This window comes from Dromiciops gliroides, chromosome 3, assembly GCF_019393635.1.
Source record: "Dromiciops gliroides isolate mDroGli1 chromosome 3, mDroGli1.pri, whole genome shotgun sequence".
Classification (NCBI taxonomy): domain Eukaryota; kingdom Metazoa; phylum Chordata; class Mammalia; order Microbiotheria; family Microbiotheriidae; genus Dromiciops; species Dromiciops gliroides.
Window position 1 is genome coordinate 613744544 of NC_057863.1, and position 27606 is coordinate 613772149.

General features: G+C 42.3%; 1 protein-coding gene across 1 annotated transcript in view; it reads right to left on the reverse strand.

Annotated features, from left to right (window-relative positions):
- VWA5B1 (von Willebrand factor A domain containing 5B1) overlaps positions 1–27606 on the reverse strand; it is a 116641-nt gene that overhangs the window by 16773 nt on the left and 72262 nt on the right. The window contains exons 12-18 of the mRNA XM_043990817.1: positions 25799–25913; positions 23158–23340; positions 14986–15154; positions 12936–13126; positions 10062–10272; positions 9128–9484; positions 6367–6504 (exon numbers count right to left, since the gene is read on the reverse strand). Coding sequence (XP_043846752.1) covers positions 6367–6504; positions 9128–9484; positions 10062–10272; positions 12936–13126; positions 14986–15154; positions 23158–23340; positions 25799–25913 — 1364 coding nt within the window. The remainder of the gene's footprint in view (positions 1–6366; positions 6505–9127; positions 9485–10061; positions 10273–12935; positions 13127–14985; positions 15155–23157; positions 23341–25798; positions 25914–27606) is intronic.

The following is a 27606-nucleotide window of genomic DNA, read 5'->3' on the forward strand; positions in this document are numbered from 1 at the left end:
TGGATGGGGGAATGGAGAAATGGGTGGAACCAGAGGGAGCCAAAGAGGGAAGGATTTTTTGTTGTTGTTGGGTTGTTTCAGTCACGTCTGACTCTCTGTGACCCCATTTTGGGGTTTTCTTGGTAAAGATACTGGAGTGATTGGCCATTTCCTTCTCCTGATCATTTTATAGATGAGGAAACTGAGGCAAACAGGGTTAAGTGACTTGCCCAGGGTCACACAGCTAGTAAGTGTCTGAGGCTAGATTTGAATTCACAAAGATGAGCCTTCCTGACTCAAGACATAGGGTTCTATTCACTGTGCCACCTAACTACCCTAATGGCTGGACTCCAATGACTGAATTTAGGCAGTGTGGTATAGTGGAGAGAACACTGTCTCTGGAGTTAGAGGACCTGGGTTCAAATCCCACCTCTGATGCCTACTATCTGTGTGACCCTGGGGAAAGTCATTATACCTCCCTTGGCTCTAGTTTCTTTTTTTCCTTTTTTTTTTTGTGGGGCAATAAGGGTTAAGTGACTTGCCCAGGGTCACACAGCTAGTAAGTGTTAAGTGTCTGAGGCCAGATTTGAACTTAGGTCCTCCTGACTCCAAGGCTGGTGCTCTATCCATTGTACCACCTAGCTGTGCCCCCCCCAGCTTATTCTTTCTTTTAGATCATGATGCCTTCCAAAGAGTATACAAGAAGTTGGGCTTCTGTTTCTTTATCTATAAAATGGGGAAGGTGGTCTGATAATTTCTAAGGTCCATTCTAGTTCCATATTCTATGAGCCCCTGATTCTCTCTCTGGCTAACTTCTCTGTTCATCTCAAGGTATTCTCAATGTTGATCAGCCTTTTTTTTCTTCCAGCTAATGACATGCTTAGTTAGGGATTACTTCAGACTCCTCTACCTATTAGGATCCTTGATCTTCTGCCTTTTCTGACCATTGGCCATTGTCTGGCTTTTTTTTTTTTTGTCCCTGCACCTACTGGGTGACCCCAGCCCTATATCCTCACTGTATTCTAACTTACAGTCCATTGCTCATATCTTTACTAGAATAGTTTAGTCTGTGCATATAGCCCTGGGATCGCATTAGCACACAGCTGCAAAAAAGGCCAAAATGTAGGTAAAGTTGAATCAAACAAAGGGTAATTTCCTCAAGTATACCTTATATCTTTTTTTTTTTTTTTGGTGAGGCAGTTGGGGTTAAGTGACTTGCCCAGAGTCACACAGCTAGTAAGTGTCAAGTGTCTGAGGCCATATTTGAACGCAGGTCCTTTTGAATCCAGGGCCAGTGTTTTATCCACTGCACTACCTAGCTGCCCCTATACCTTACATCTTGATGATTGATCCAGCATTGACCTCACCTCTGCCTGAGTCTCTACTCCTGAAGCCAATCTATCTCTATCTCTCTCTCTCTCTCCCTCCTTCCCTCCCTCCCTCTCTCCTTTCAGAATAAATAAAATTAATTAACGATGGTTTGTAAATTTTATTTAGCACCTTAATAGTTATTTTTGTTCTGTTTTCTTTTTTTTAAAAAACTTTTTCACATCAAATTTCTATTTCTGTGTTTACTTGGGCATCGTTCATTTGTTGTTTTCCTGGTCTTATTTTCACCTGCAAACAGTCATTCTACTATCATGTCCCCTTAAGATTTCAGCCTCTGAAGAAACGCTGTTACTGACCCATCAGGGCCTGTCGTCTTAGTCTTCCTTGACCTCTTTGGATCCTGTTCCTTTTCACCAGGAGCTTTTCACTTTGCCCCAGCTCAGGTGTTTGCCTAATCACAGATAAAGAATGGTCCCTTTCATGGTAATAATTACAAATTCTATTTCTATAGCATTTAAGATTGGCAAAGGAATTTCCTCACAAAACCCTGATGAAGTAGGTGGTAAGAATATTATCATAGTCTTTTATATGTTAGAAGACTGAGGCTCAGAGAGTACAATTACCCAAGGTCACATGAGAACTAAGTGTCTAAGGCAGTATCTAAGTATCTAAACCTGAGTCTTCAGGCTCCACGGCCATTATCATTATTGTTTCTTCTCCTCCTCCTCCTTCTTTTCCTTCTTCTCCTCCTTTTCCTTCTTTTCTTCTCCTTCTTCTCCTCCTCTTCCTTCTTTTCTTCTTCTTCTTCTCCTCCTCTTCCTTCTTTTCTTCTTCTTCTCCTCCTCCTCTTCCTTCTTTTCTTCTTCTTCTCCTCCTCTTCCTTCTTTTCTTCTTTTTCTTCTTCTTCTCCTCCTCCTCCTCTTCCTCCTCCTCCTCCACCACCTCCTCCTCCTTTTCTTCTTCTTCTTCTTCTTCTTCTTCTTCTTCTTCTTCTTCTTCTTCTTCTTCTTCTTCTTCTTCTTCTTCTTCTCTCTTCCTCCTCCTACATCTCTTCCTCCTCTTCTCCTCCTTCTTTTTCTTCTACCTCTCCTCCTTTTCTGCCTTCTCTTCCTCCCCTCCTCTTTCTTCTCCTTCTCTCCTTTCTTCTTCCTCCTCTTCTAACTTTTTCGTTTTCCTCCTTTCTCCTCCACCTATTTCTTCTCTTCTTCCCCCCTCCTTCTCCCCTTCCTCTTTCTCTTCTTCCTTCTTTATATCTGACATTAATCTAGACATTTAAGACGTACAAAGCACTTGACACAAGGCACTCATTGTATGCTCACAAAAAAACCCACGAGATCAGCTATTCAAAAGGATCTGTGATCTTAGTGATTTGAGAGATCCTTTCAATTAGGCAGATCGAAATCGTTCCATGCCTGCCTGTGACTCATCCATAGCCTCCCCAAAACTTCTCATGAGATACTGACCAATGTGCTGGGGAAGTAAAACAAAACAAAACAAAAAACAATTTAAAAATTTCCCCAGTACCATGGGGTACCCCCGATACACTGTGGCCATCCACCTTTCATCTTGCCCACCTGACATTTGGCTGTCCACCCTTGCCATGTGACCATCCCACCCATCCACTCTTTCTGTCATAAAATGCCTCGATGATATCCTTTATTCCTATTCTTCTTGGCAGCTCCTCCTCGGTTATATATTGGAGCCTGCTAATACCTACCATGTCACCTCTCTTTTGCCCTCTGGGTAATGCTCAATCTCTGATTCTTCAGAGGCAGTGATATATACTAGGTCTTGCTGCTATGTATTGAAAGTAGGGGCATTTGCTGATATGGGAAACTTGGATTCTGTAAACAAGCTCTGCATTTTTCTGAAAGCAATTTAGATCACTTTCTTCCTCAATTCTGGACCTGGTTCATTCACCAACCCACTATGGGAAAAGCTCTACAGGGTATTTGTTCAGACACATGTTGAAATCTGGGCAATAAACATTATGTATTCACTTAATTTTTCCTGTATGGATCGATAGGCTGAAATCCTCTGAGTAATTATAGATATTTCCTAGGAGGTTCTGTATTCTCCTAGGCTCTTGGGACTTGATGCACCCAACACAATGTCATCCATAAACAGGAACATCTGGGTGACCTCACCATCCACAAGATTCTGTCCTCCACCCAGACTGCTACACTGGATCTCTCTCATCATAGTATTAAATGAATATATCTTCCTATTTTATGCCTTGCCTGATGTTTGTCATCAGAGGATTATTAAAACAGGGTTATTTCTGCTGTTACATCTTCCAAAGAATTCTGGGATATCTTGTTACATGGATGAGCGACAGCCTGTGGGAAAGAGCCTGTGAGGTGGCATTTTATTCTGCTGAGTTCAATGTTTTTGTTTGTTTTTAACAACAACAACAACAACAAGTAATAAGTAGCCTTTATATGACTTTTTTTTTTTTGGTGAGGCAATTGGGGTTAAGTGACTTGCCCAGGGTCACACAGCTAGTAAGTGTTAAGTGTGTGAGGCCGGACTTGAACTCAGGTCCTCCTGACTCCAGGGCCGGTGCTCTATCCACTTTGCCACCTAGCTGCCCCCTTTATATGACTTTTTTAAGGTTTTCAAAACAATTTACATATTTTCCGATTTGATTAATACAGAATTGTGTAATCCACAAACAATAAGCATGGCGGGATCTTACATTCTCTGCATATTTCAGTAAGTTGGGAGGTGGTAAAGATGTGGTCCATTGTGTACTAACTACTGCTTTCAAAAGCCTGCTTGCTCCCCATGAGCATCATCACTGAGGATGTCCTCACTTTGTGTTAAAATGCTCTTCGTAAAGCTTTTGCACAGATAGGAAAACAGGTGTGCAGGACAGAAGTTATTGGTATTTTCTTGGTCCCCTTTTGTGGAGTATTTGAGATTTTCTTTTCATTTGTCTTTGATAGATTCCCCTTTGTCGGATATATTCTATTGTTCCATTTGGTATATGGTAGGCACCAAAGATACACTTATCCCTTCCACATCATGGGGGTTAATTAGGGGCTCAGTACTCCTGTGATCTGGAGAATCCATGTAAAATTTTTTGGCCCTCCCCACCAGAGAAGACCAATTAGGAAGTCATTGCCATAGTCCGGGTCAAAGATAATAAAAAGCTGAACCTTGGTGGCCAGGCTAGGAGAGACAAGAAGGTGATAGGTGGGAGAGATGTTGTAGTAGGACTGATAAAAACCTGACAATGAATTAGATGTTGATTAGAAATTGGATGGGGGTGGGGAGGATGAAGACAGGGATGGAGTTAAGGATGACTCTAAGGATGGTGGTACTCTCAACTCAAACCAGATTCGAACTCAGGTCTCCAAGTCCAGAATTCTTTGTGTTATGCATTCTCATTAGAGGTGGGTAGCCCTAGAGGTCCTTCCTTTGCTGCTGGAGCAGGTTCCCGATCTAGGCTGACTCTCAGAGCATAAAAGGAAGAGAAGCCCCTGCCCCCACCCACACGCTTACTCACCCACCTTTCCTAGAGGAGCTCTCTCGAGCAGTTTGCCCAGGAAACCAAGAAGAGACAAGGTGAAGGGCTTACTTAGGCTGAAGAGTCCGCTGTCCGCCACTAGGTCCTGCCTGAAGATGAACTTCGCTTGCTTGAGGTTGATGGCTAACCCCTTCTGCTTCCGGTTCCCCATGACTGAGCTCCTTGAGCTGCTGGCCCTGGATAAACCGCCTTGACAAGATCAATGAAGACGGTTGGTATCCACGTGTCTCGTGGTGGGAGAGAAGAGGCCAAATGGAGAGAGGCACAAAGGCACCGGCCAGCCATCCCACCTTCTTATTTCAAAGAATCGTGGACTTTTAAAGCCTTGCATGTGTGTTGGGGAAGGGAGATAATAGAACAGAATGTTAGCATCTCTAAGGTTAGAGCTAAAAGGGGCCTTAGATCACAGGATGTCAGAGCTGGAAGGGTCCTTAGAACATAGAATGTCGGAGCTGAGAGGGAACTTAGGGCACAGAATGTCAGAACTGGGAAGGCCCTTAGAACGTAAAATATTAGAGCTGGAGGAACCCTAGAACACAGAATGTCAGAGCTGGGAGGGACCTTAGAACATAGAATGTTAGCACTAAAAAGGACCTTGGAACACAGAATATCAGAGCTTGCAGAGGCCTTAGAACAGAGAATTGGATTTAGAAGGAACCTTAGAAGAGAATGTGTCAGAGATCAAAGAAACTTTAGAGTACAGAATATCAGAGATGAAAGGACCTTAGAACACAGTATATCAGAGCTTAAAGTGACTTTAGAAGGAAGCATGGCAGAGTTCAGAGCTGGGAAGGGCGAACCATTAGAAGATAAAATACCAGACATGAAGATGGCCTAGAACAGTCCTTGTTAGAACATAGAAGGTCAGAGCTAAAAGGAACAGAAAATGTTAGAACCTAGAATGTTAGTGCTAGAACGAGAAGATTCAGAACAGAGAACATTAGTGTTAGAAGACTTCAAATGGAGAATGTTAGCACTGGAAGGGGTCTTTGGAGATTACTTAGCCCAGGCTCCTTTATTTTACATCAGAGGAAAATGGAACCCAGAGAGGGGAAGGGACTTAGCCAAAGTCACGCAGCCATGAGGCAATGGCAGAGCTGGGACCGATGATAAGAGGTCACATTTCTAAGATATTTTGCAGTCACAGAGCACTTTCCTCATACTGCAACAACCTTTGTGTGATAAATAGTCAAAGTCTTTATTGTTATCAATCCCATTTTACTATTTTCAAAGACGCTCCTCCCAACAGTTTTATGGTGAAGGGAAGTGAGGGTTATTATGAAGATGTAGAAATGAAGGTGTAAAAAGGTGCGTGATTTGCCTGGGGCCGTAGAGTTAGAAAGTGAGATTTCAACCCAGGTCTTGTGATTTGAAATCTAGTGCCCTTCAGGTGACATCATGGATTGGATGGGGATGAGCCCAAAGTCTCCAGGGCTCTCCTCCTGTATTGTGCTCCTTCTCTGGGTCCCCAAGCCCATCCCCATGGCCTACCCCTGGGTGTAGGTGGCCCCATCCAGTCCCCTTACCTGTGTTGGTGTATTCCACCATGGTGGGCAGGTACCCCCGGCTCCTGAGGTCCATGGGCACAAAGGCTGTATACTTGCTGATGACATTGCAGGCCCTGCTGGTGTGCACAGCATTTGCCTGGTATCGATGGCCTGAGCCTGGCAAAGGGTAGGAGTGGGTGATTAAGGGCAGGAGAAGCTCTGGTTATACTTTCCCCTGTTATGCCATCCACCCTGGCTATCTTCAATCATTCCCTCTCTCTGGGCCCCCTCAGAATTCTAGCATTCATAGACTCATAATACGCCAACTTTTGGTTACTTTGAAAACATCTTCTTTACTTGTCTTCTCTCTGAGCCTTTCCCTGGGCTACTAGCACCCAATTCTCTCCTCTCTGTCTATGTCCACCAAGAACCAGCTCAAGGGATGCTCCCTCCAGGAAGCCTTTCTTTGCTATTGGGGTCCATGGTCATTACTTTCTCCTCTGGACTCCCAGAGAACCTGGATTCATAGTTATAGACTCATAGAACTTTGGAGCTGGGAGGGCCAGAAAATAGAATGTTAGAACAGAGATTATTGACTCCAGAAGAGTCATTGGGAGTAGAATGTCAGAGCTGGGAGGAGCCTTAGAACCCAGGATGTCAGAGCTGGGAGGGCCTTCAGAGATCCTTTAGTTCAACTACAACCCCTCACTTTACAGAGGATGAAGCTAAGGCTCAGAGAGGAATCAAGGGTTTAGACAGGACTTAGTATGTGTGGAGTTAAAGAATTGGAGTTCAAATCCTGCCTTTTATGCTTACTACCTGAATGACATTGGACAAGTCCTTTGATCTCTTTGGGCCTTGATTTCCTCATCTGTAATATGGGTATGTTGGACTAAATGACCTCTAATGATTGGGACCCATGACCCTTTCCCTGCTCTCAAATCCTAGGATGCCATAGGTTGTCTTCGCAGTGATTCAAGACATCTCAGTGATGTTTGAGACTGTGCTTGCTCCTTCCTGTGCACCCCCAAATGTACATAGGTGTCCTTCAGGGATCTGCCCTGGCCCCTCTTCTCTTCTTCCTTTTTACTACTTCATTTGGGGATCTCATCATCTCCCATGGACTTAATGACCATTTCTATACTGATGACTCTCAAACCTACCTGTCTCACATCTCCAACCACCATTCAGATGTTTGGAATAAACATCTTAAATTCAATATGTCTAAAACACAACTCCTTACCTTTCTCCCAAAGCCTCCCCTTCTCCTACCTTCCCCGTCAGTCTAGAGGGTAATACTGTCTTCCCAGGTCCTCAGGCTTACAGCCTAAATGTCATCCTGGACTCTTCACTTTGATTTCCCCTTTGCAATATCTCCCAAATATGCCCCTTCTCTCCTCTGACACTGCCACTACTCTAGTGCAGACCCTTAAGACCTCACCCAGAGACATTGCAATAACCACTGATGGCTCTGTCTTCCCTCATCTCTCCCCATTTCAAGTCATCCTTTATTCAGTCACTAAAATGAATTTCCTAAAGCAAATATCTGATCATGTCACTCTCCCCACTCTATAAACTCCACTGGCTCCCTATTGTCTTCAGGTTCAAATACAAAATGCTCTGTTTGGCATTCAAAGCCCTTCATAACCTAGTCCCTTCCTACCTTTCCAGTCTTACACCTTACTCTCTGACAAGTACTCTTCAATCCAATGACATTTGCCTCTTGGCTGTTCTGAGAACAAGACATTCCATCTCTCAGCTCTGCACATTTTCTCTGATTTTTCCTCATGCCTGGGATATTCTCCTCCTCCATTCTGACTCCTGACCTCCCTGGCTTCCTTTAAGTCCCAACTAAAATCCCACCTTCTACAGGAAGGCTTCTCTAGCCCCTCTTAATCACAGAATCTTCCCTCTGTTGATTATTTCCTATTTATCCTTTATGTAGCTTGCTTTGTATAAATTTGCTTGTATGTTGTCTCCTCCATTAGTCTGTAAGCTGTTTGAGAGCAGGGACTATCTTTTGCCTCTTTTTGTATCCCCAGAACTTTTTTTTTTACTTCCAGGCATGGTGCCTGGCACATAGTAGGCACTGAAATGTTTATTGACTGATTTGTCGATTAATTAAAATTGTGTCCCAGGGAAGTCAAATGAATGAATGTCATATTGAGTAAATGCCAACAGTGAAATGTGAACTCAGATCCTTTAGTCCTCTTTCCACTATACCAACACCATAGGGAGAGAAGGCCAGAAGACAGGAAGGGCAGGATAGTGGGGGCAATTACATAGGAGGAGAAGCCTTGTAGGAAGAGGAGCTACTGGGAATAGAGGACCCAAGGAGAAGTACTTGGAGTGGGAGGTATGGGATGACAGATAAGAAAGAGAAGCCCGGGAAAATATGGAACTATGGTAGAGGAAGAGAAGGTATGGGGCAGCTAGGTGGCACAGTGGATAAAGCACCGGCCCTGGAGTCAGGAGAACCTGAGTTCAAATCTGGCCTCAGACACTTGACACTTACTAGCTGTGTGACCCTGGGCAAGTCATTTAACCCCAATTGCCTCACCAAAAAAATAAGAGAGAGACACAGAGAGAGAGAGAGAGAGACAGAGAGACAGACAGACAGACAGAGACAGAGAGAGAAGGTATGGGAAGAAGAGAAGGTCTGCGGGGAAGGAGAAGGGATGGGTGAGGGATGATGGTGATGGTGCCTTGAAGGATGGAGAACTGCACAGAGGAAGGAAGGTGGGGTGAGAAGGCATACTAGGTGAGGAAAGGGAAAGAATGGGCAGGTGGCAGTGCTTACCGGGTTCAATCTCACACTCCATCTCAGCCAACTGTTCAAAGTCTCTGATGATGGCCTTGGCAGCCAAGTGGTGGAAGGTCCTTCTCCAAAGATCACCATCGTATTCGCCATTGCTGTCGATGTTGTCAGGAATCTGCAACTCCTGGCCCAGGGCTCCCAGGTCGAAGACTACCTCCCACTTCACAGGCTTGTTATTCCTTATGCCTTTGACCACAGCCTTGCAGGTATTTCGGGGGGGCAGGGAGCAGTGGAGAGGCACCTTCTGTATGGCCTGAGATGATGCATCCCCCTTGGAGGGGGACTCCTGCTCTGGGTCCAGCTCGGGATCAAAGGGACAGGAGGGGTCCTGACCTGGTGCTATGGATGAGGAATAGACAGAATCCAAAGGAAAGGTATTACGATCCAACCCACTGAAGACATTCACAGAGGAAGGTTTGTTTTCTGCTTTGTTTTTCCAGTTTTCTTCATGACCCCATTTGCGGTTTTCTCTGCAAAGCTACTGGGAGTGATTTGCCACTTCCTTCTTCAACTCATTTGACAGATGAGGAAACTGAGGCAAGCAGGGTTACAGAACTTGCCCAGGGTCACATAGCTAGTAAGTGTCTGAGGCCGGATGAATCTTCCTGACTCCAGGTCCAGAACTCTATTGACTGTGCCAACTTAATTACCCATAACAGTCTGAAACCGTGTTGGGATGTAAAACAAAGGTGGGATTTTGTATTTGGTTCCATCTCCTCTCGCTGATTGGTGCTCCTTAGTTGACCACACCCATTGGCCCTGTGGCCCTACCCACTCTCCCTAGCTGGGACCCGCCCAGCCCCGGTAGTCTCCAACCCTACTGGGGTCAGTAGCTTCCCTTATTCCACCCCAAGTTTATTAAGCCCTTTCACAGCTTCCCCTACCAGTCACTTTCCCACCACCTCACCCTTCTCACCCTGGTCCCCGAGGCTGTGGCTGTCGGAGGAGGAGGATTTCAAGGAGAGCGCTGTGTCCCCCTGGTCCTGGTCTTTCTGGTCTCTCATTGGGCCCCGAGACTGGCCCTCAGGCCAGCGGGGGAAGGACAAGCAGCCCGGGCGTGGCAAGGACTTGCGAGGACTCCCCGTGATCCTAAGGGGCTGGAGTTCTGGGCTGGTACTTCTGGAGATCTGTGAAGGGGGCAGGAAAGTGAGACTATGAGCCCAGGTTGGGGGAGTTGATGCAGAGGGACTCTCTACTGCGAATCACCTCCTCCTTCCCCAGTCACATTCCCATGCTTCCCAGTGCCCTGCTCCTGCTCCACCCTTAGGCACCCCTTGCCTACCCTGGAAGAAACGAGGCCACAGATAACCCCAAACTAGGGGAGATCCATAACGCGATCTCCTTGGCTCCAGAGGACCTCACGGTTTCTATAGCAAACTTGTCCTCCTTACTCTGTTGGGCTGAGACTAATATGAAAATGAACCGGGTTACCTCCTATGAATAATCACGGATTATTGACTGGATTTCACATGTGTTGGGGTAATAGACCGGAATATAGCCTGTCTCAGGGTCTAGAGACGGAAAGATCTCAGAGGCAGCCAGCTAGCCCAAGCCCTAGCAGAAAGGAGCCTCTTTCCTGGCTATCACATTTCCGACAAAAGGTCCCTCAGCCTCTGCTTCAAGACCTCCAAGGAAGGGAAAGCCACCGCCTCTCCAGGCGGCCCATTCCACTTTCTGACAACCCTGATTGTTGGGAAGGTTTTCCTGGTAAATTTCCCACTTCTTGACTCCCACCCACTGCACCATGTTCTGCCCTGTGGAGCCGAAGTGATGTTTTATCCACTTTTCCATGTTTTAAGCCTTCAAACCCTTGCAGATACTTGTTGTTTCCCCTCAAGTTTTCTCTTCTCTAGACTAATATCTCCATTCCCTTTAACTAATCCTCATCGGGCATGGAATCTAGACCCTTCCCCATCCTGGTTGCCTGAACGGTCTTGCCAGCACCGGAGTATACAAAGACTCTTATCTCCTCATTCCTAGGCTCTCTGACTCTCAATGCAGTCCAAGATCACATTAGTTTTGGGGGCTACCACATCATACTAGTGAATCCTGTTGAGCTTGTGGTCCACTAAAACCTCCAGATCTTTTAAAAGAAGAATTTCTATGACTAATGCAGAAATATGTTTAATGTGATTGTTCATATATAACCTGTATCAGATTGCTTTGGGTCTTGGGGAGGGAAGGAAGGGTGGGAGGAAGAAAAATTTGGAACTCAAAATCTTATAAAAATAAATGTTGAAAACTATCTTTACATGTAACTGGAAAAAATACTTTTAAGATTGAAAAAAAAAAAGAATTGCTAGCAACATTTCCTCTGTCTTTGGGGGGGGCAGGGCAATGAGAGTTAAGTGACTTGCCCAGGGTCACACAGTGTCAAGTGTCTGAGGTCTGAACTCAGGTCCTTCTGAATCCAGAGCTAGTGCTTCATCCACTGTGCCACCTAGCTGCCCCTCCTCTATCTTTTTTTCCCCTCTCCTCTTTTACTCAGAAAGTTGATTTGTTTTCCATTCAAAGGGTAAGACGACATACATTTAATTCCTCTGAAATTTCAAATTATTCAATTTTGCCCAGTGTTCTTGCCTGTCAATATCTCTTTGGCTCTTCACTCAATCCAGTTCTTCAGAATGTTAGCTAGACCTCCCAGCTTTGGGTCAAACTCCTCACAAAACAGGCCAAATATGCCTTCCTGCTGAAGCTGACCATTGAAACATCATCCCAGAATTTAGTCTAGCATTCTGCCAGTGCTTGCCTGATGATGGCTGGGGGAAAGGGAGGGATGAAGAGGGAGTTTGGGGAGGGGAGTAAGAGAGGAGAGATGGGTAGAGGAGGGGAAATGAGGAATAAGGAAGGGAGAACTCGGGTAGCTGGCATACACAGGGAGTTTCTCCTCAGGATGTCCTCAGCACTTGTTGTCTTTAACAGCTTTGTACTCAGGGTTGGGAGATGACATGAAGCCTCTTGGGCTTTCCTCCCACACTGCTCTCCTTTCACAGGATTTTTGTTTCAGGCAGGTTGGGATGCTGCCATTAGCAGGTGGGCGGGATGTTTCTCCCCTCTGGGTCTTTGCTTATCACATCCTCTGAAATGGATTCCCCACGGGCTCTTTCTATCTGTCTCCCTCCCAGCTTAGGTGCCATTTCCTCCATAGTTTCCCTCGATTCCCTGCCCCCTTGCCCCCCACAACTGGGGGCCTTCTTTCTGTCTCTGAATAACTCACAGCTCTTTGTTTGGTCTTCTCATGGAATCACAAAGATGTATGAATTTCAGAGGTGGGCGGGGCCTCAGAGATCATAGGATCATCAAAGATGACAGATTTTAGAGCAGGAAGGGACCTTAGAAATCACCTTGGCCAATCCCCTCATTTTACAGATGAGGACATTGAGGACAAGGTTCAGTGACTTGTCTGTTCATAATCACAGAGTAGTGATTATCAGATGTAGGATCTGAACTCAGGACCTTTGGTTCTAATCTCAGCATCATGCTTCTTTCTTTCCTTCTTTCCTTCCTTCTTTCTTTCTTTTTCTTTCTTTCTTCGTTCCTTCCTTCCTTTCCCCCCCCCCCTTTTTTTTTGCAGGGCAATGAGGGTTAAGTGACTTCCCCAGGGTCACACAGCTAATAAGTGTCTGAGGCCGAATTTGAACTCAGGTCCTCCTGACACCCGGGCTGGTGTTTTATCCACTGCACCACCTAGCTGCCCCGCTGTGCTGCCCTTTTTTTTTTTTTTTTTTTAGTGCTGCTTTCTTAGTGAGTCAAAAAATCCCTTTTTTTGGGGAAGTTGTTTCCCCAGTACCTGGGACTCGGCCTGCCACAGGCAGGACTCTGGGGTGATGTGATCTAGCAGGTCCTGCCCTTGGGCTTTCCGCAGTAGATGTTTCCCTGCTATGATGGCAGAGTCACTGGTGGCAGGGTTCCTGAGGCATGATTTGAGTTCGGGAATCTGGTTGGTGCTATACGCTCGCCGGCGCACAGAGCGATCTAAGCCTGGAGAGGAGGAGAATGGCGTTAGAGACCCAGGGGATAGGGGAGGTGAAATCCGAGGGCTGAGTCTGTCCCGTTGCCAAGCTGTAGGACGGAAGGTTAGAGTCTGCAAGCGATTTGGAACTGGAAGAAGCCTTGGCTACCATCCTAGGTCCATGCCCCAATCCCCTCCCTCCTCGTTTTACACACGAGAAAACAGGGCCTCAGAGAAGCTAGGCTGCCATGGTGGCAAGAGTACTGTCTATGGAGTCAGGAGACCTGGATTCGAATCCTGACTCAAAAACTTTCTCCCGGTTTTACCCTGGGTAAGTCTGAACTTCCGTTTCCCCCATCTATAAAATACTGCCTACATATATCCCAGGGTACAATGAAGAAAGTGCTTCATAAATCTCAAAGCACCAAGGAAATGTGGGCCATGATTATTGGGAGGTATTAGGTTCACCAACTTTCCTTTCTCATCTCACAGAGCTGCTTCTCTGGGATGTTTCTGCTAACGACAATTGAGAGATACCACAGTGGGGGGCTATGGAGGGAATATGGGGGCCTCTAAGACTTGGATTTTAGTCCTGGTTGTCTGCAAACTCACTTGCTGTGTGACCTTGGGCAAATCATTTCACCAACTCTCTGGGCCTCCGTTTTGCTCATCTGCCATATTGGAATGATAATCCTAGCCCTGACTACCTCATGGAATCATTGCAAGGACTCAAGGGGATAATGGCTGTGAAAACCCTCCAACCAAGTTGAATGTGCTAATTGAATGAAAGGCAATAAATTACAATAACATTCCAAAGCTGATGTAGTCATCTCTGCTTACAAAATGGGTGGGTTGAATGCCTTTAGTGCTTGGGGCAGCCCCAACTGAACAGATCATCCAACGGGACAGTGGTTACTATAGGAATACCCTTTCCAGGTCCAGAATGGAGTGGGCAAGGCTATGGCTGGGAGAGACTTTCGTCAGCCAGCTAGCATTTATTAAGGACCTACTATGTGCCAGACACGGTGTAAATTGATGGACTTTAGCACATAGAATATCAGAGAGAGATGGGCCCTTAGAATATATAATATTAGAGCTGGAGAGGACCCCCTCATACCTTAGAATATCAAGAGCTGGAAGAGATCTTAGAACACAGAATGGAAAGGACATTAGACTTTAGAATGTCAGACCAGGAAGGGAACTCAGAATATGGAATGGTACTTCTGGAAGGAGTCTTTGGAACATAGACTGTGAGAACTGGAAAGTCCTTTAGAACATAAAATATTAGAACAAAGAATGCTAAGAAACAGGACATAGAATGTTCTATCTGAGCTGGAAGACAGAATTTTAGAGCTCAAAACCACTTAAGAGATTGTCTAGTCCGAACCTGTCAGTGTACAGATTAGGACAATGAGGCCCAAAGAAAGAAAACATCTCAGCCAAATTCACAGAACAAGTTAGTGACATAGCTGGAAGGAGTTTTTCCTGCTGACTGCTTCCTGGTGTCTTCCCAGAGATACTCCCAGGTTCTAAGACCTCTTACCCTCCTCCCTAAATTCTTTTAAATACACTTTTTGTCAGCTCTGCTTATCGCTTATTAAATCAACCCTCTTGCTCAGGGTCAAGATGCCTAAGAGGAGGATGCGTCTTTAGGACTGACCTCGCTATTTTGCCCAAATGTATGCCAATAAATTTGACAATCTAAATGAAATGGATAAATATTTACAAAATTACAATTTGACCAAGTTAACTGAAGAGGAAATAAAATCCTTAAATAGGCCCATTTCAGAAAAAGAAATTGAACAAGTCATCAATGAACTCCCTAAGAAAAAATCTCCAGGGCCAGATGGCTTTACAAGTGAATTCTACAAACATTTAAAGGACTGACCTCGGACCAGGTTGGCATCTCTGATGAATGCTGGTGTATCCTGGCCCTGCTGGGATGCGCTGCATGCCAGGGCCTCTTGGGTACAGTCCCCACTCTCTGGAGCAGATACCTCATCCTGGTAATGGTAGAACACAGATTTCTGGGAGCGTGGTGCACTGTGAGGCTGAATCTGGCCATAGGGAACAGCAGAAGAGAAAACAAAGGTCCAGGAATTGAGAGAGAATAAAGGAAAAATTGTTAGTGATCAGGCTAAGGTGGTTTAGCTAAAATTCTGCCTAGTGGGCAGCTAGGTGGCACAGTAGATAAAGCACCAGCCCTGGATTCAGGAGTACCTGAGTTCGAATCTGGCCTCAGACACTTGACACTTACTAGCTGTGTGACCTTGGGCAAGTCACTTAACCCTCATTGCCCTCCAAAAAAAAAAAAATCCTGCCTAAAGGCAAGAGACCAGCACTACATTAGCCCTAATGGGTCATGTTCTGGGACTCTGTGTTGGCCAAAGAGCTTAGAGCCAGCAAAGTATCTGCAGAGTGAGTCTGGTGCCATTTGCCAGCACCAACTTTGTTACTGCGTCACCAATATCACCTCCTACTTCATTCAGTACTCCAGTTAAATGGAGCAAAAATCCGCTGCCCTACCCTTCCCACCTCCTACTCCCTCTAGATCTCCATGCCTTTGCTTCTGCCATTTCTTATGCCTTTCTTCTTCTCTCCTAAGGAATCCACCCTTTAAACTCCAACTTAAATTCCATCTCCTCCATGAAGTTTTACTTGATTCCAGCTGTTGGTTACAACTTTTCCTTTTAGACCTCACATAGAAATTTGTTTGCGGTTCCCTCTTGTGTGATAAGCATGGAATAATGTTTATAACTATACATACAAGATGGAACAATCTCCTTCCGTGGGCCTTTAGTCTTGACTTTCAAATTGGACTCCTATAATCTTGGAGCTGAAAGGAACTTCAAAGCTTACTAGTCCAACCCTTACTTGTCTGCATTCCTTCTTATCTTATGTATTCTGATTTGTTTGTGCAAAATCTTTCTAATTCTATGTAATCAAAATAATGTCTTTATCATTCCCCAATTGAGAAATGGTCAAAGGATATGAAAGTTTTCAGATGAAACAATTAAAGCCATATGAACATTGTGCCCAGTATCATCAACATTGTGTGTTGATGAACTGTGATAGACTGGATTCTTCTCACCAATACAATGGTACAAAAGAGTTCCAGGGGACTCATGATGGAAAAGGCTCTCCAAATCCAGAAAAAAAAAAAGAACCGTGGAATATGGATGCTGATTGAACCATACTATTTCTTTTGTTCTTAGTGCTGTTGTTTTTCTATTTTGAGGTTGTTCCTTATTGCTCTGATCCTTCTCTTATGGCATGACTGATGCAGAAATATGTTTAATGTTGTTATGTATATATATATGTATACCTATATTGGATTGCCTGCTGTCTGGGGGAGGGAGGAAAGAAGAAAAATTTGAAATTGGAAATCCTCAAAGGGATCATAAAAATGGAAAAGGACCCACATGTACAAAAATATTTATTGCAGTTCTCTTTGTGGTGGCAAAGAATTGGAAATTGAGGAGACACCCATCAATCGGGGAATGGCTGAACAAGTTGTGGTAGGTATTTGAATGTAATGGAATACTATTGTGCTATAAGTAATGATGAGCAGGCTTACATAGTCACATTCCCTACTCCCCCAGCTACCATCTCAGTTCAAATCCTCATTACCTCTTGCCTAGATTCCCTTTCTAGTCTATATATGTCAGTTCTGCCAAAATAATTTTCCTTAAGTGAAAACCTGACTGTATGCCTTCTGTATTTAACCAACTTCAGGGGCTTTCTATCACCTCTAGAATAAAAATATAAAATCCTCAGTCTAACTTTTAAAACCCTAAAAAAAATCTGATCCCCAAACTTTTTCATCCTCATTGGACTTTATTTCCCTGTCTGTTCTCAGTAACTCAGCCAAACTGGGTTTTTCTTTGTTTCTCACTCATGATATTCCACCTCCATGTTCCATATCTTTGCACTGGCCATCCCCCATGCCTGGGATGCCCTTCTCCTTCCTTGCCTCCACCTCAAAGAGTCCCCCACTTCCTTTAAGATAAAGCTCAGGCACCCCCTTCAGCATGAACACTTTCCTATAGCTCTTATTCCCAAAGGACCTTAAATAATTGAACTACTTTGTGTATGTGTGTATATATTAATATAAGTATATGTGTAAAGTTTATATTTATGCCTATATTTGTTATAATCCCCATTTCTAATACACATTGCCTCATCCTTTATATTTGGATCCTCATAGCATACTACTATTCCTGGCACATAGTAGGTATTAATATTGGATGACTGATTTGAATCATTTGATCCTCACAACAACCCCCATTTTACAGATGAGAAAAATGAGGCAAACAAAGGTTAAGTGACTTGTCCAGAGTTACACAGATAATAAGTGTCTGAGGCTGTATTTGAACTCAGGTCTTCCTCAGTGTAAGCCTTTGCTCTATCTGCTGTACCATTTAGCTGTCCCATAGTTGCAGAGCTAGTAAGGGGCAGAGCATGGATTTGAACCTGGGTCCATCTGATTGCTAGACCAGTGATCTTCCCACTACTCCACAATGACTCTAGCTTCTCCTCTTCCCCATGACAGCCTTTCTTGCAGTGACCTACTGCAAAACTGTGCAATGCTTGTGCTTCTGTCATGGCTAAGTGACCTCTATCCATGATCAAAGTACAGGCTAGGCTCCCTCCTAGAAGAGAAGGAATACTTTAAAAAAAATGAAAAATAAGACAAAACAAAACTCAAAGAGGATCAGTACAAAAACAAAGAAGAAAAGGATGCTTGAGAGGAAGAAGGAAAATCTTTATGTATGCCAGGAATTTGTAGAGTAGAAGAACATGATGCTAAGGAGAGATTCAAGAAAGATGTTTGAACATTTGAGATTAACAAACAGAAACAAGCTATCTATTCTTTAAGGAATGGTGCCATGGACCTACAAGTATTTTCACATGGGAGACCTAGGAAAGGGCAGAGGAAGAAGGAACAGTAAGTGGGGGTTAATGGCTCCTCCCATGATGGTTCCTGAGGTAGAGAGATCTGCTATCTTCCTGGGGCATGCCTCTAAGGTATTGCAGAGAATCTCCCAAGGTTAATCAGACAAAATGAATAGTAACCAATTATAGTGATTCATGTGGGGGAAATGATAATGATAGAAGACATCTAGAAAGAATTACTGAAGATTATGAAGTCTTGGGCATGTAGCTGGACACTTTAGGTATATAAATGGTAGTTTCCTCATTGCCGACTATCGAAGGCAAGGGCTTTAGAAGAGAAAAGCAGATTTGGGAGGTGAACGAGTGGTTACAAAAATGATGACTGAGAATGGAGTTGGATTTCTGAATCCCAGCATAAAAATATAGGAATGACAGGCTCATGATCAGGGGTGGAGTATATTTTTAAAAGGTTGATAAAAGTATATATTTATCTGGAGAATCTTGCAATTATAATCAAAAGAGATTTCAATTGAATATGATGGAGAGGAAGAAAACTCCCTGAAAATATTCACCAAAATAGACACAACAGAGTGGGATGAAAGAAAAATGGAAGTAGAGATATCCACAAATTTGCAAGATATAAGATCCAAGGAATTAACCAACAATATTCAGATGCCTTTACACAAATGCATAAAGTGTGAGTAACAAGCAAAAGAAATGAGAGCTAGTAATGCATTGGGGAAAAATAGACTTCATTGATATCTCTAAGACATCTTGGTGGGATGTGACCTCTGAGTGAATTATGGATGGAAGGACATACCTTATTCAAAAGGAACAGAATACATAAAAAAGGAGGGATACTGAATATTAAGAATAAATTTTCCAGTGAAGAAATACAGGAACCAGAGGCGGGGAATATGGTAGAAATTAATCAAGTAATGATCAATTGAAGAAATAAAAATATTATTATTGGGGTATACAATGAGATCATTGGGATGGGGAAAAGAAATAGATGAGAAGTTTGGGAAATGATAACAAGCTAGCCAAAGTAGCATGATACAGTGGTGATGGGGAACTTCATCTGGATACCTAGCTGCTGGAGTTTTCTGTCTGGTTTAAGCGGAACAGATAATGTTTTCTTGACTGAATTAGAATTTCACTATTCAAAACGTTGAAGAACCAAGGATGGGCCCTTCTAATCCAAGTTTGGTTTGTACCAAAAAAAGAGTAATTGGTTGCTGGGATCAATTTAATGGGAACCTTGAGACAAAGTTTACTATTTGTGAAAGAGGGGAAGAAAGCTGGTGTTCAAAGGAGGTGATCTTCTCATTCATGTTTGATTTGTTAAGACCATATCTGGTCTGTATTCAGTTTTGGGTGCCAGAGTTAAGGAAAGACATAGTTGCATAGTATCCAGAAGAGGACAGTTAAGAGGAAGCAAAGTCTTCATTAAGATCATGTCATACTAGGGCAGCTAGGTGGAGCAGTAGATAAAGCACTGGCCCTGGAGTCAGGAGGACCTGAGTTCAAATCCGGCCTCAGACACTTGACACTTACTAGCTGTGTGACCCTGAGCAAGTCACTTAACCCCCATTGCCTTGCAAAAAAAGGAAAAAAAAGAACATGTCATACCATTCATACACCGTTGGTGGAGTTGTGAAAAGATCCAAACATTCTGGAGAGAAATTTGGAACTATGTCCAAAAGGCTATAGAATTGTGCATACCCTTTGATTCAGCAATACCACTGTTGGTTTATTTTTTATTTTTTTAAATCATAAAAGAATTATTTTGCAGTTACATGTAAGGATAGTTTTCAATATTTGTTTTCATAGGATTTTTAGTTCCAAATTTTTCTCCAATCCTCTCTTCCCTCCCCCCTCCCCCAAGACAGAAAGCCACTGCCAGGTTTATATCCCCAAGACATCCCCCAAAAGAGAAAAAGGACATATTAGTACAAAGATATTTATAGAAGCTCTTTTTGTGTTGGCTAAGAATTGGAAATAAAAAAATGCCCATCAATTGGGGAATGGCTAAACAAGCTGTGGTATATGGTGGTGATGGAATATTGTTGTTCCATAAGAAATGACAAGCAGGATGATTTCAGGACATCCTGGAAAGACTTGTATGAACTGATATATAGTGAAGTGAGAAGAACCAGGAGAACATTGTGCACAAGGACAGCAATGTTGTTTGATGAAGAGCTGTGAGTGACTTAACTATTATTAGCAATACAATGATCCAAGACAATCCCAAAGGACCAATGATGAAGCAGACTATTAACATCCAAAGAGAGAACTGATATTGATTGAACACAGATTGAAGCAGGCTATTTTTCACTTTCTTTCAATTTTTCTTTTATTCAAGCCTTCTTATACAAAATGACTACTATGGTAATGTTTTACATAATCTCATATGTATAACCCATATCTGATTGATTACCACCTTGTGGGGGGGGAAGGGAAGGGAGAGAAGGATGGATAAAAATTGAAACTCAACAATATAAATAAAGTAGGGGCAGCTAGGTGGCGCAGTGGATAGAGCACCGGCCCTGGAATCAGGAGGACCTGAGTTCAAATCCGACCCCAGACACTTAACACTTACTAGCTGTGTGACCCTGGGCAAGTCACTTAACCCCAATTGCATCTATATATCTATATCTATATCTCTCTATATCTATTTATCTATATATCTATATCTATCTATATATGTATGTATGTATATATATGTTTATTATTTTTTAAAAATATTATGTCATATGATATGCAAAGGAATTGTTTAGCCTGGAGCAGAGAAGACCTAGAGGGGACATGTAGCTACCAAGTGCTTGAAGGACTTTCATAAGCAAGAAGGATTCATTGTGTTCTATTTGGCCCCAGAGCTGGAAGCATTTGATAGAAGTTGCACATATTTAGACCTGGTAGAAGAAAAAAATTTCTAACAATTCTAGCCATTCAAAAGTGGAATGGATGGTCTCAGGAGATAATGGGTTTCCTATCAATAAAGAAAAGGCTAGATACTCATTGGGTAGGATGTAGGGGGAGTTCTTGTTCATGGATGGATTTTATTATATTCTTTTTTATAACAATAAAACATTTTTATTTATAGTTTTGAGTTCCAATTTTTATCCCTCCTTTGCTCCCTCCCTTCTTTACTCCCCGAGGCAGTAAGCAATCAGTTATAAGTTATACATGTGTGATTATGTAAAACATTGCCATAGTAGTCATTTTGTATAAGAAAACTTGAATAAAAGAAAAAAATGAAAGAAAGTGAAAAATAGCATGCTTCAATCTGTGTCCAATCAATATTAGTTCTTTCTTTGGAGGTGGATATTATGTTTCATCAATAGTCCTTTGGGACTGCCTTGAATCATTGTATTGTTGAGAATAGTTAAGTCATCCACAGTTCTTCTTCAAACATTATTGCTGTCTCTGTGCACAATGTTCTCCTGGTTCTGCTCACTTCACTATACATCAGTTCATAGAAGTCTTTCCAGGACTTTCTGAAATCATCCTGTTTGTCATTTCTTTTTTGTTTGTTTGTTTTTGTTTTTGTTTTTGTGGGGCAGTGGGGGTTAATGACTTGCTCAAGGTCACACAGCTAGTTGTGTCAAGTGTCTGAGGTTGGATTTGAACTCAGGTCCTCCTGAATCCAGGGCCGGTGCTTTATCCACTGCGCCACCTAGCTGCCCCTATGTTTGTCATTTCTTATAGCCCAATAATATTCCATCACTATTATATACCACAGCTTGTTTAGTCATTCCCCAATCGATGGGCATTCCTTTGATTTTTAATTCTTAGCCACCACAAAAAGAGCTGCTATGAATATTTTTGTACAAATAGATCTTTTTCTCTTTTGGGGGATGTCTTTGGGATGTAAATCTAGCAGTGGTATTGCTGGATTACAGGGGTATGCTCAATTCTATAGCCCTTTGGGCATAGTTCCAAATTGCTTTCCAGAATGGTTGGATCTTTTCACAACTCCACTAAATAGTGGACTAGCGTCTTAGCTTTACCACATCCCCTCCAACATCCAACATTTTCCATTTTTGTTATATTTGCCACTCTGATAGGTATGAGGCATACCTCAGAGTTGTTTTAATTTGCATTTCTCTGATCAATAGTGATCTAGAGTATTTTTTCATATGATTATAGATAACTTTGATTTCTTTGTCTGAAAACTGCCTGTTCATATCCTTTGACCATTTATCAATTGGGGAGGACTTGTACTTTTATAAATTTGACTCAGTTCTTTATATGATTGTGAAATGAGGCCTTTATCAGAGATAATTGTTTCAAAAATTCTTTCCCAGTTTTCTGTTTCCCTTATAATCTTGATCACATTAGTTTTGTTCATACATTTTGTTTTACTCTCTATATCTTCTTTGGTCCTAAATTCTTCCTCTGCCCACAAATCTGACAGATAAACAATTCCATGAACTCTTAATTTGCTTATGGTATCATCCTTTATATATAAATCATGTACCCATTTTGACCTTATTTTAATATATGGTGTGAGATGATGGTTTATACTTAGTTTCTGCCATACTGTTTTCCAGTTTTCCCAGAAGTTTTTGTTAAATAATGAGTTTTTGTTCCAAAAGCTTAGATCTTTGGGTTTATCATATACTAAACTACTTTAGTCATTTACTATAGTGTAATTTGTACCTATTCTATTCCACTGACATAGATGAGTTTTATTAAAGGACTTCTGAGGTTCTAACTCTAAAATTCTCTGATTAAATATTTGAAGACAAATCTTGATTTGGGGAAATATAGGGAGTCAGGAATGGTCATGGTTTTCCAAGCCTTAGTATATAGAACTTCAGAAGAATCTTAGCAGTAATCCAGTCTAGCTCTATCTTTTAAAAGATAAAAAATCCAGACCCAGAGAGAATAAGTGAATTGTTCAAGATTGCAACATAGAGCAAAGATCTATTCACCCAATTTACCCCATTCACCCAATTCCTAGTCCATGTCTCTATGTCTTCCAATGGCATCTATATATCTCTCCTAAGTATATTAATTGGTCTGACTTCTCCATGCTCAATTCTGTGTTGGATGATAACAGTTGTAGTAAGAACCTAGGCAGAAGGAGCCATGCATCCAGGTCAAAGAGGAGTTGTCAAGTCATAACAGGCTCTCATCTCTACCTCTGACTACTTACAATTCTGGAGTTGGGTGGATAAGTACAGTTGCACACGATGCCATAGCCCACCAACCGATCTCCAGGGAAGAGGGAGCTGGAACTGATAGGTGAGATTAAGACTTCAGCATTCTCTGGAAAATTCCACTCCACAGTGACATCACTGAGGACAGGGGCCATGGCCTTCTTCAGAGACTTGATCATCTGTAGGAGGTAGGGAGCAGAAATCATAGTCAAAGACATGCATAAGCATAGAAACTGGCAGGGGATCTGCACAGGAAAAAAGAAGGCATGGTTTGGGGAACAGAATACATGGAAATATGGGGCGGGGTGATGATGGAAGTGGCCTTGAGAATCTTTATGTGTAAATATATCTTTCTCTTAACTTCTCAGAGTCAGGACAGTCTGAGTCGGAAAAGACTTTAGAACATTGACTATCAGAGCAGGAATGGGCCTCAAGGCATAGAATGTCAGTACTGGGGGAGATTGTAGAATATAGAATGTCAGAAGTGAGAGAGACCCTAGAACACAGAATATCAGCAGGAGTAGACCTTAGAACCTAGAACACAGAACATGGAATGTCAGAGGTGGAAGACACCATAGAACATTAGAGCTAAAATGGACCTTAGAATATAGAATGTTATGACTAATGCAGAAATATGTTTAATGTTATATATGTATGTGTGTATATATATATATATACACACAAAACCTATATCATATTACATGCTGTCTAGGGGAGGGGGGAGGGAGGGGAGGGAGGGAGAAAAATCTTAAATTGGAAAGCTTGTATAAACAAATGTTGAAAAGTATCTTTACATGTAACTGGAAAAAAATAAATTAAAAAAAAAGAATATAGAATGTTAGAACCTTGAGGGATACTGGAGACCATCTAACACAACACCCTCCTTTTTTTGGTGGTTTTTTTTTTGGTGAGGCAATTGGGGTTAAGTGACTTGCCCAGGGTCACACAGCTAGTAAGTGTTGTGTCTGAGGCCAGATTTGAACTCAGGTCCTCCTGAATCCAGGGCTGGTGCTTTATCCACTGCGCCACCTAGCTGCCCACAACACCCTCCTTTTTACTGAGGAAGATACTGAAGCCAAGAGAAATGAAATGATTTGTTTAAAATCAGGTAGGGGCAGTGCTAGAACTAGAACTGAGATGTTCTAATTATCAGTCCTGGTTTTTCCCCATGATATCACACAGACTTAAGTTCCTCTAAGAATGTTACCAATATCTGAAAAGTCTTTACCTACTAGTCTGTTACCATGGGACTTTATCCAGGACTGCACCTGTTTATCAACTAATGGCATGTGTAGTGGTTCCTTTGACCTCTCTACCTTGGGGCATGCTCAGGTGTGTAACGATTGGAATGACGCCACCTGCTAGAGACTTACTGTAGAAAAGCTCCGCTATGAGGTGAACATCTCTGAGGGCAAGACCATGCTTCTTTTCTTTGGCATCAGGAAGTGACGTTTGCTGGTGGGAGGAAGAAGGGGGAGCCTGGCGCTTTGTCTCACTCTCTTTTCCTGTGGACTCTGGTGGAGAGGGGAGCTAGAAATGTGCTTTCCCTTTAATAGATAGATGAATGTAGGCCTTTCTCTCTCTCTTTACCAAATTCTTATTCTCCTTAATAAATGCTTAAAAGCTTAACTCTTGCTAAAGCTTATAATTTATGGGTGACCACTCATTAGATATTTTACACAGACTAGCTAGAATTTTAGCCTTAACAGGTGGAACTCCAGGCAAGTACATAGAAACATGAGGTAGGGTCATTCCAGTCATGGATGTTAGAGAGGTCCTTACCCCTACTTCAGATTAGGCATAGGTATTCTCTAATTGCTTCCTGTTAGTCAAAATGACTCAGAAGTTCCTACTGTGATGGAGTCTTTTTCATAGCTACTGAGGCAGAACTACCTGAATACAATAAGGGGTGATCTCTCAGCTCTCAACCCTCTTTTCCTTGAAGGGAAGGAGCAAACTGTTGGATTGGAGTTGGGGCACCAGTGAGCTGGATTCTCCCACCTGGCTATCACATATTTATGAATGCTTGATGTCTCAGTTCCGTTTGTTTCTTTTGCATCTATTCTTTCCTTTTCTTAGATAAATGAGGGAGGAGATAGAATTGACCAAATTTTCACCTGGTGTTAGAAGGTCCATCCAGAGACCTTCAGAATAAATAACAGTAGTATCTGTGTTCTATAAAGGACCAGATCAATTGACCGAAGAAGCAACTCATCCACGGGGAATCACTGCCTAAGGTGAAATTGGTGGGTACTCTTTGATGAGTGAAAAGGACTCCCAGGATTAAGTGTTGCTAAGTGCCCTTTGACCCCACATAAAGGCTACATTTGTGCCATATGTTTGAGCCTATTCCCCCCAGGGATTAAGATTGTACACAGGAGAGAATACACCCTCAGTTTGGGGGAAGTTTCATAACATGTTTCATTCTCTTATGCATTCTCAGTAAATTGTCTTGTGTGAAGGCTAATAGGTATCAACTGACTGACTGATATTGGAGGAGCGTACATTATATGGATTCATGAATGAGCATTTAAGAGTCACAACAACTTAGGGTTATTCTTAGAAGGGACAGGGTGGAGACGATAAGGGAGATGAGGGAGGTAAGGGAGCTGGGGTCATAGTGGCCCTCCAACTTACCTTGGGCTGGAGTCTCTCTCCTTGCACCAGGAATTCTGCACTGCCTTTAGACACAGATGCCAGTCCCTGCACCAGCCTTGGACAGGCCTTTGGACCAATCCCAAAGGTATAACACCTTTTGGAGATAGGAAGGGAGGCTGTAATTTCCACCTCTTCCCCTTTCTCCCTACCACTCAGTGAGAATCAAACGAAAACCTCCATGGAAGGGAACTGTAGGCAGGCCCTGGCTGCAAGAATTTTTACTTTAGCATGTGTAAGATTAAAAAAACTTCTCAGCACCAGAGATACATCTAATTTTTCAAATGGAAATATCCCTACCTGCTCACTCTTCCGTGGTGTATTGTCCCTCAAATTAGAATGTAAGCTCCTTAGGAATAGGTGGAGCTTTCCTTAAAATAGTAAGCAATATCTACCTAAAACCACCAGGAAGCATTATATGTAATGGAGATAAGTTAGAGGCCTTCCCAATAAGATCAGGGGTGAAACAGGGATGTCCATTATCACCTCTTTTATTTAATATTGTACTAGAAATGTTAGCTTTGGCAATCAGAGAAGAAAAAAAGAATTAAAGGAATTAGAACAGGCAAGGAGGAAACAAAACTATCACTCTTTGCAGATGATATGATGGTATACTTAGAAAATCCTAGAGAATCAACTCAAAAATTACTTGAAACAATTAAAAACTTTAGCAAAGTAGCAGGATCTGAAATAAATCCACATAAATCATCAGCATTTCTATACATGACCAACAAAGCCCAGCAGCAAGACATAGAAAGAGAAATTCCATTTAAAGTAATGGTAGACAATAAAAAATACTTGGGAATCTACTGACCAAAACAAACCCAGGAATTCCATGAACACAATTATAAAATACTTTTCACACAAATCAAATCAGATCTAAATAATTGGAAAAATATCAATTGCTCTTGGATAGGCCGAGCTAATATAATAAAAACAACAATTCTACCTAAATTAATTGACTTATTCAGTGCCATAACAATCAGACTACCTAAAATTATTTTATAGAGCTAGAAAAAATAATAACAAAATTAATCTGGAAAAACAAAAAGTCAAGAACATCAAGGGAAATAATGAAAAAAAATGCACAGGAAGGTGGGTTAGCTGTACCAAATCTGAAGCTCTATAGTGATTTATAGTAATAAAGTGGCAGTCATCAAAACTATCTGGTACTGGCTAAGAAATAGAGTGGAGGATCAATGGAATAGGCTAGGCACAGGAGACACAGTAGTAAATGACATTAGTAATATACTGTTTGATAAAACCAAAGACTCAGCTTCTAGGATAGGAATTCAGTATTTGACAAAAACTGCTGGGAAAACTGGAAGATAGTATGGCAGAAATTAGGCATAGACCAACATCTTACACCTTATACTAAAATAAGGTCAAAATGGGTACATGATTTAGACATAAGAGGTGATACCATAGGTAAATTAGGAGAGGAAGGAATAGTCTACCTTTCAGATCTTTGGAAAGGAGAATAGCTTATGACCAAACAAGAGATAGGGAATATTATGAAGTGCAAAATGGATGATTTTGATTACATTAAATTAAAAAGTTTTTGTACAAACAGAAACAATGCAGAAGGGATGCAGAAAGCTGGGAAACAATTTTTATGACCAGTACTTCTGATAAAGGCCTCATTTCTAAAATATATTGGGAACTAAATCAAATTTATAAGAATCCAAGTCATTCCCCAATTGAGAAATGGTCAAAGGATATGAACAGGCAGTTTTCTGATGAAGAAATCAAGCTATCTATTCCCATGTGAAAAAATGCTCTAAATCACT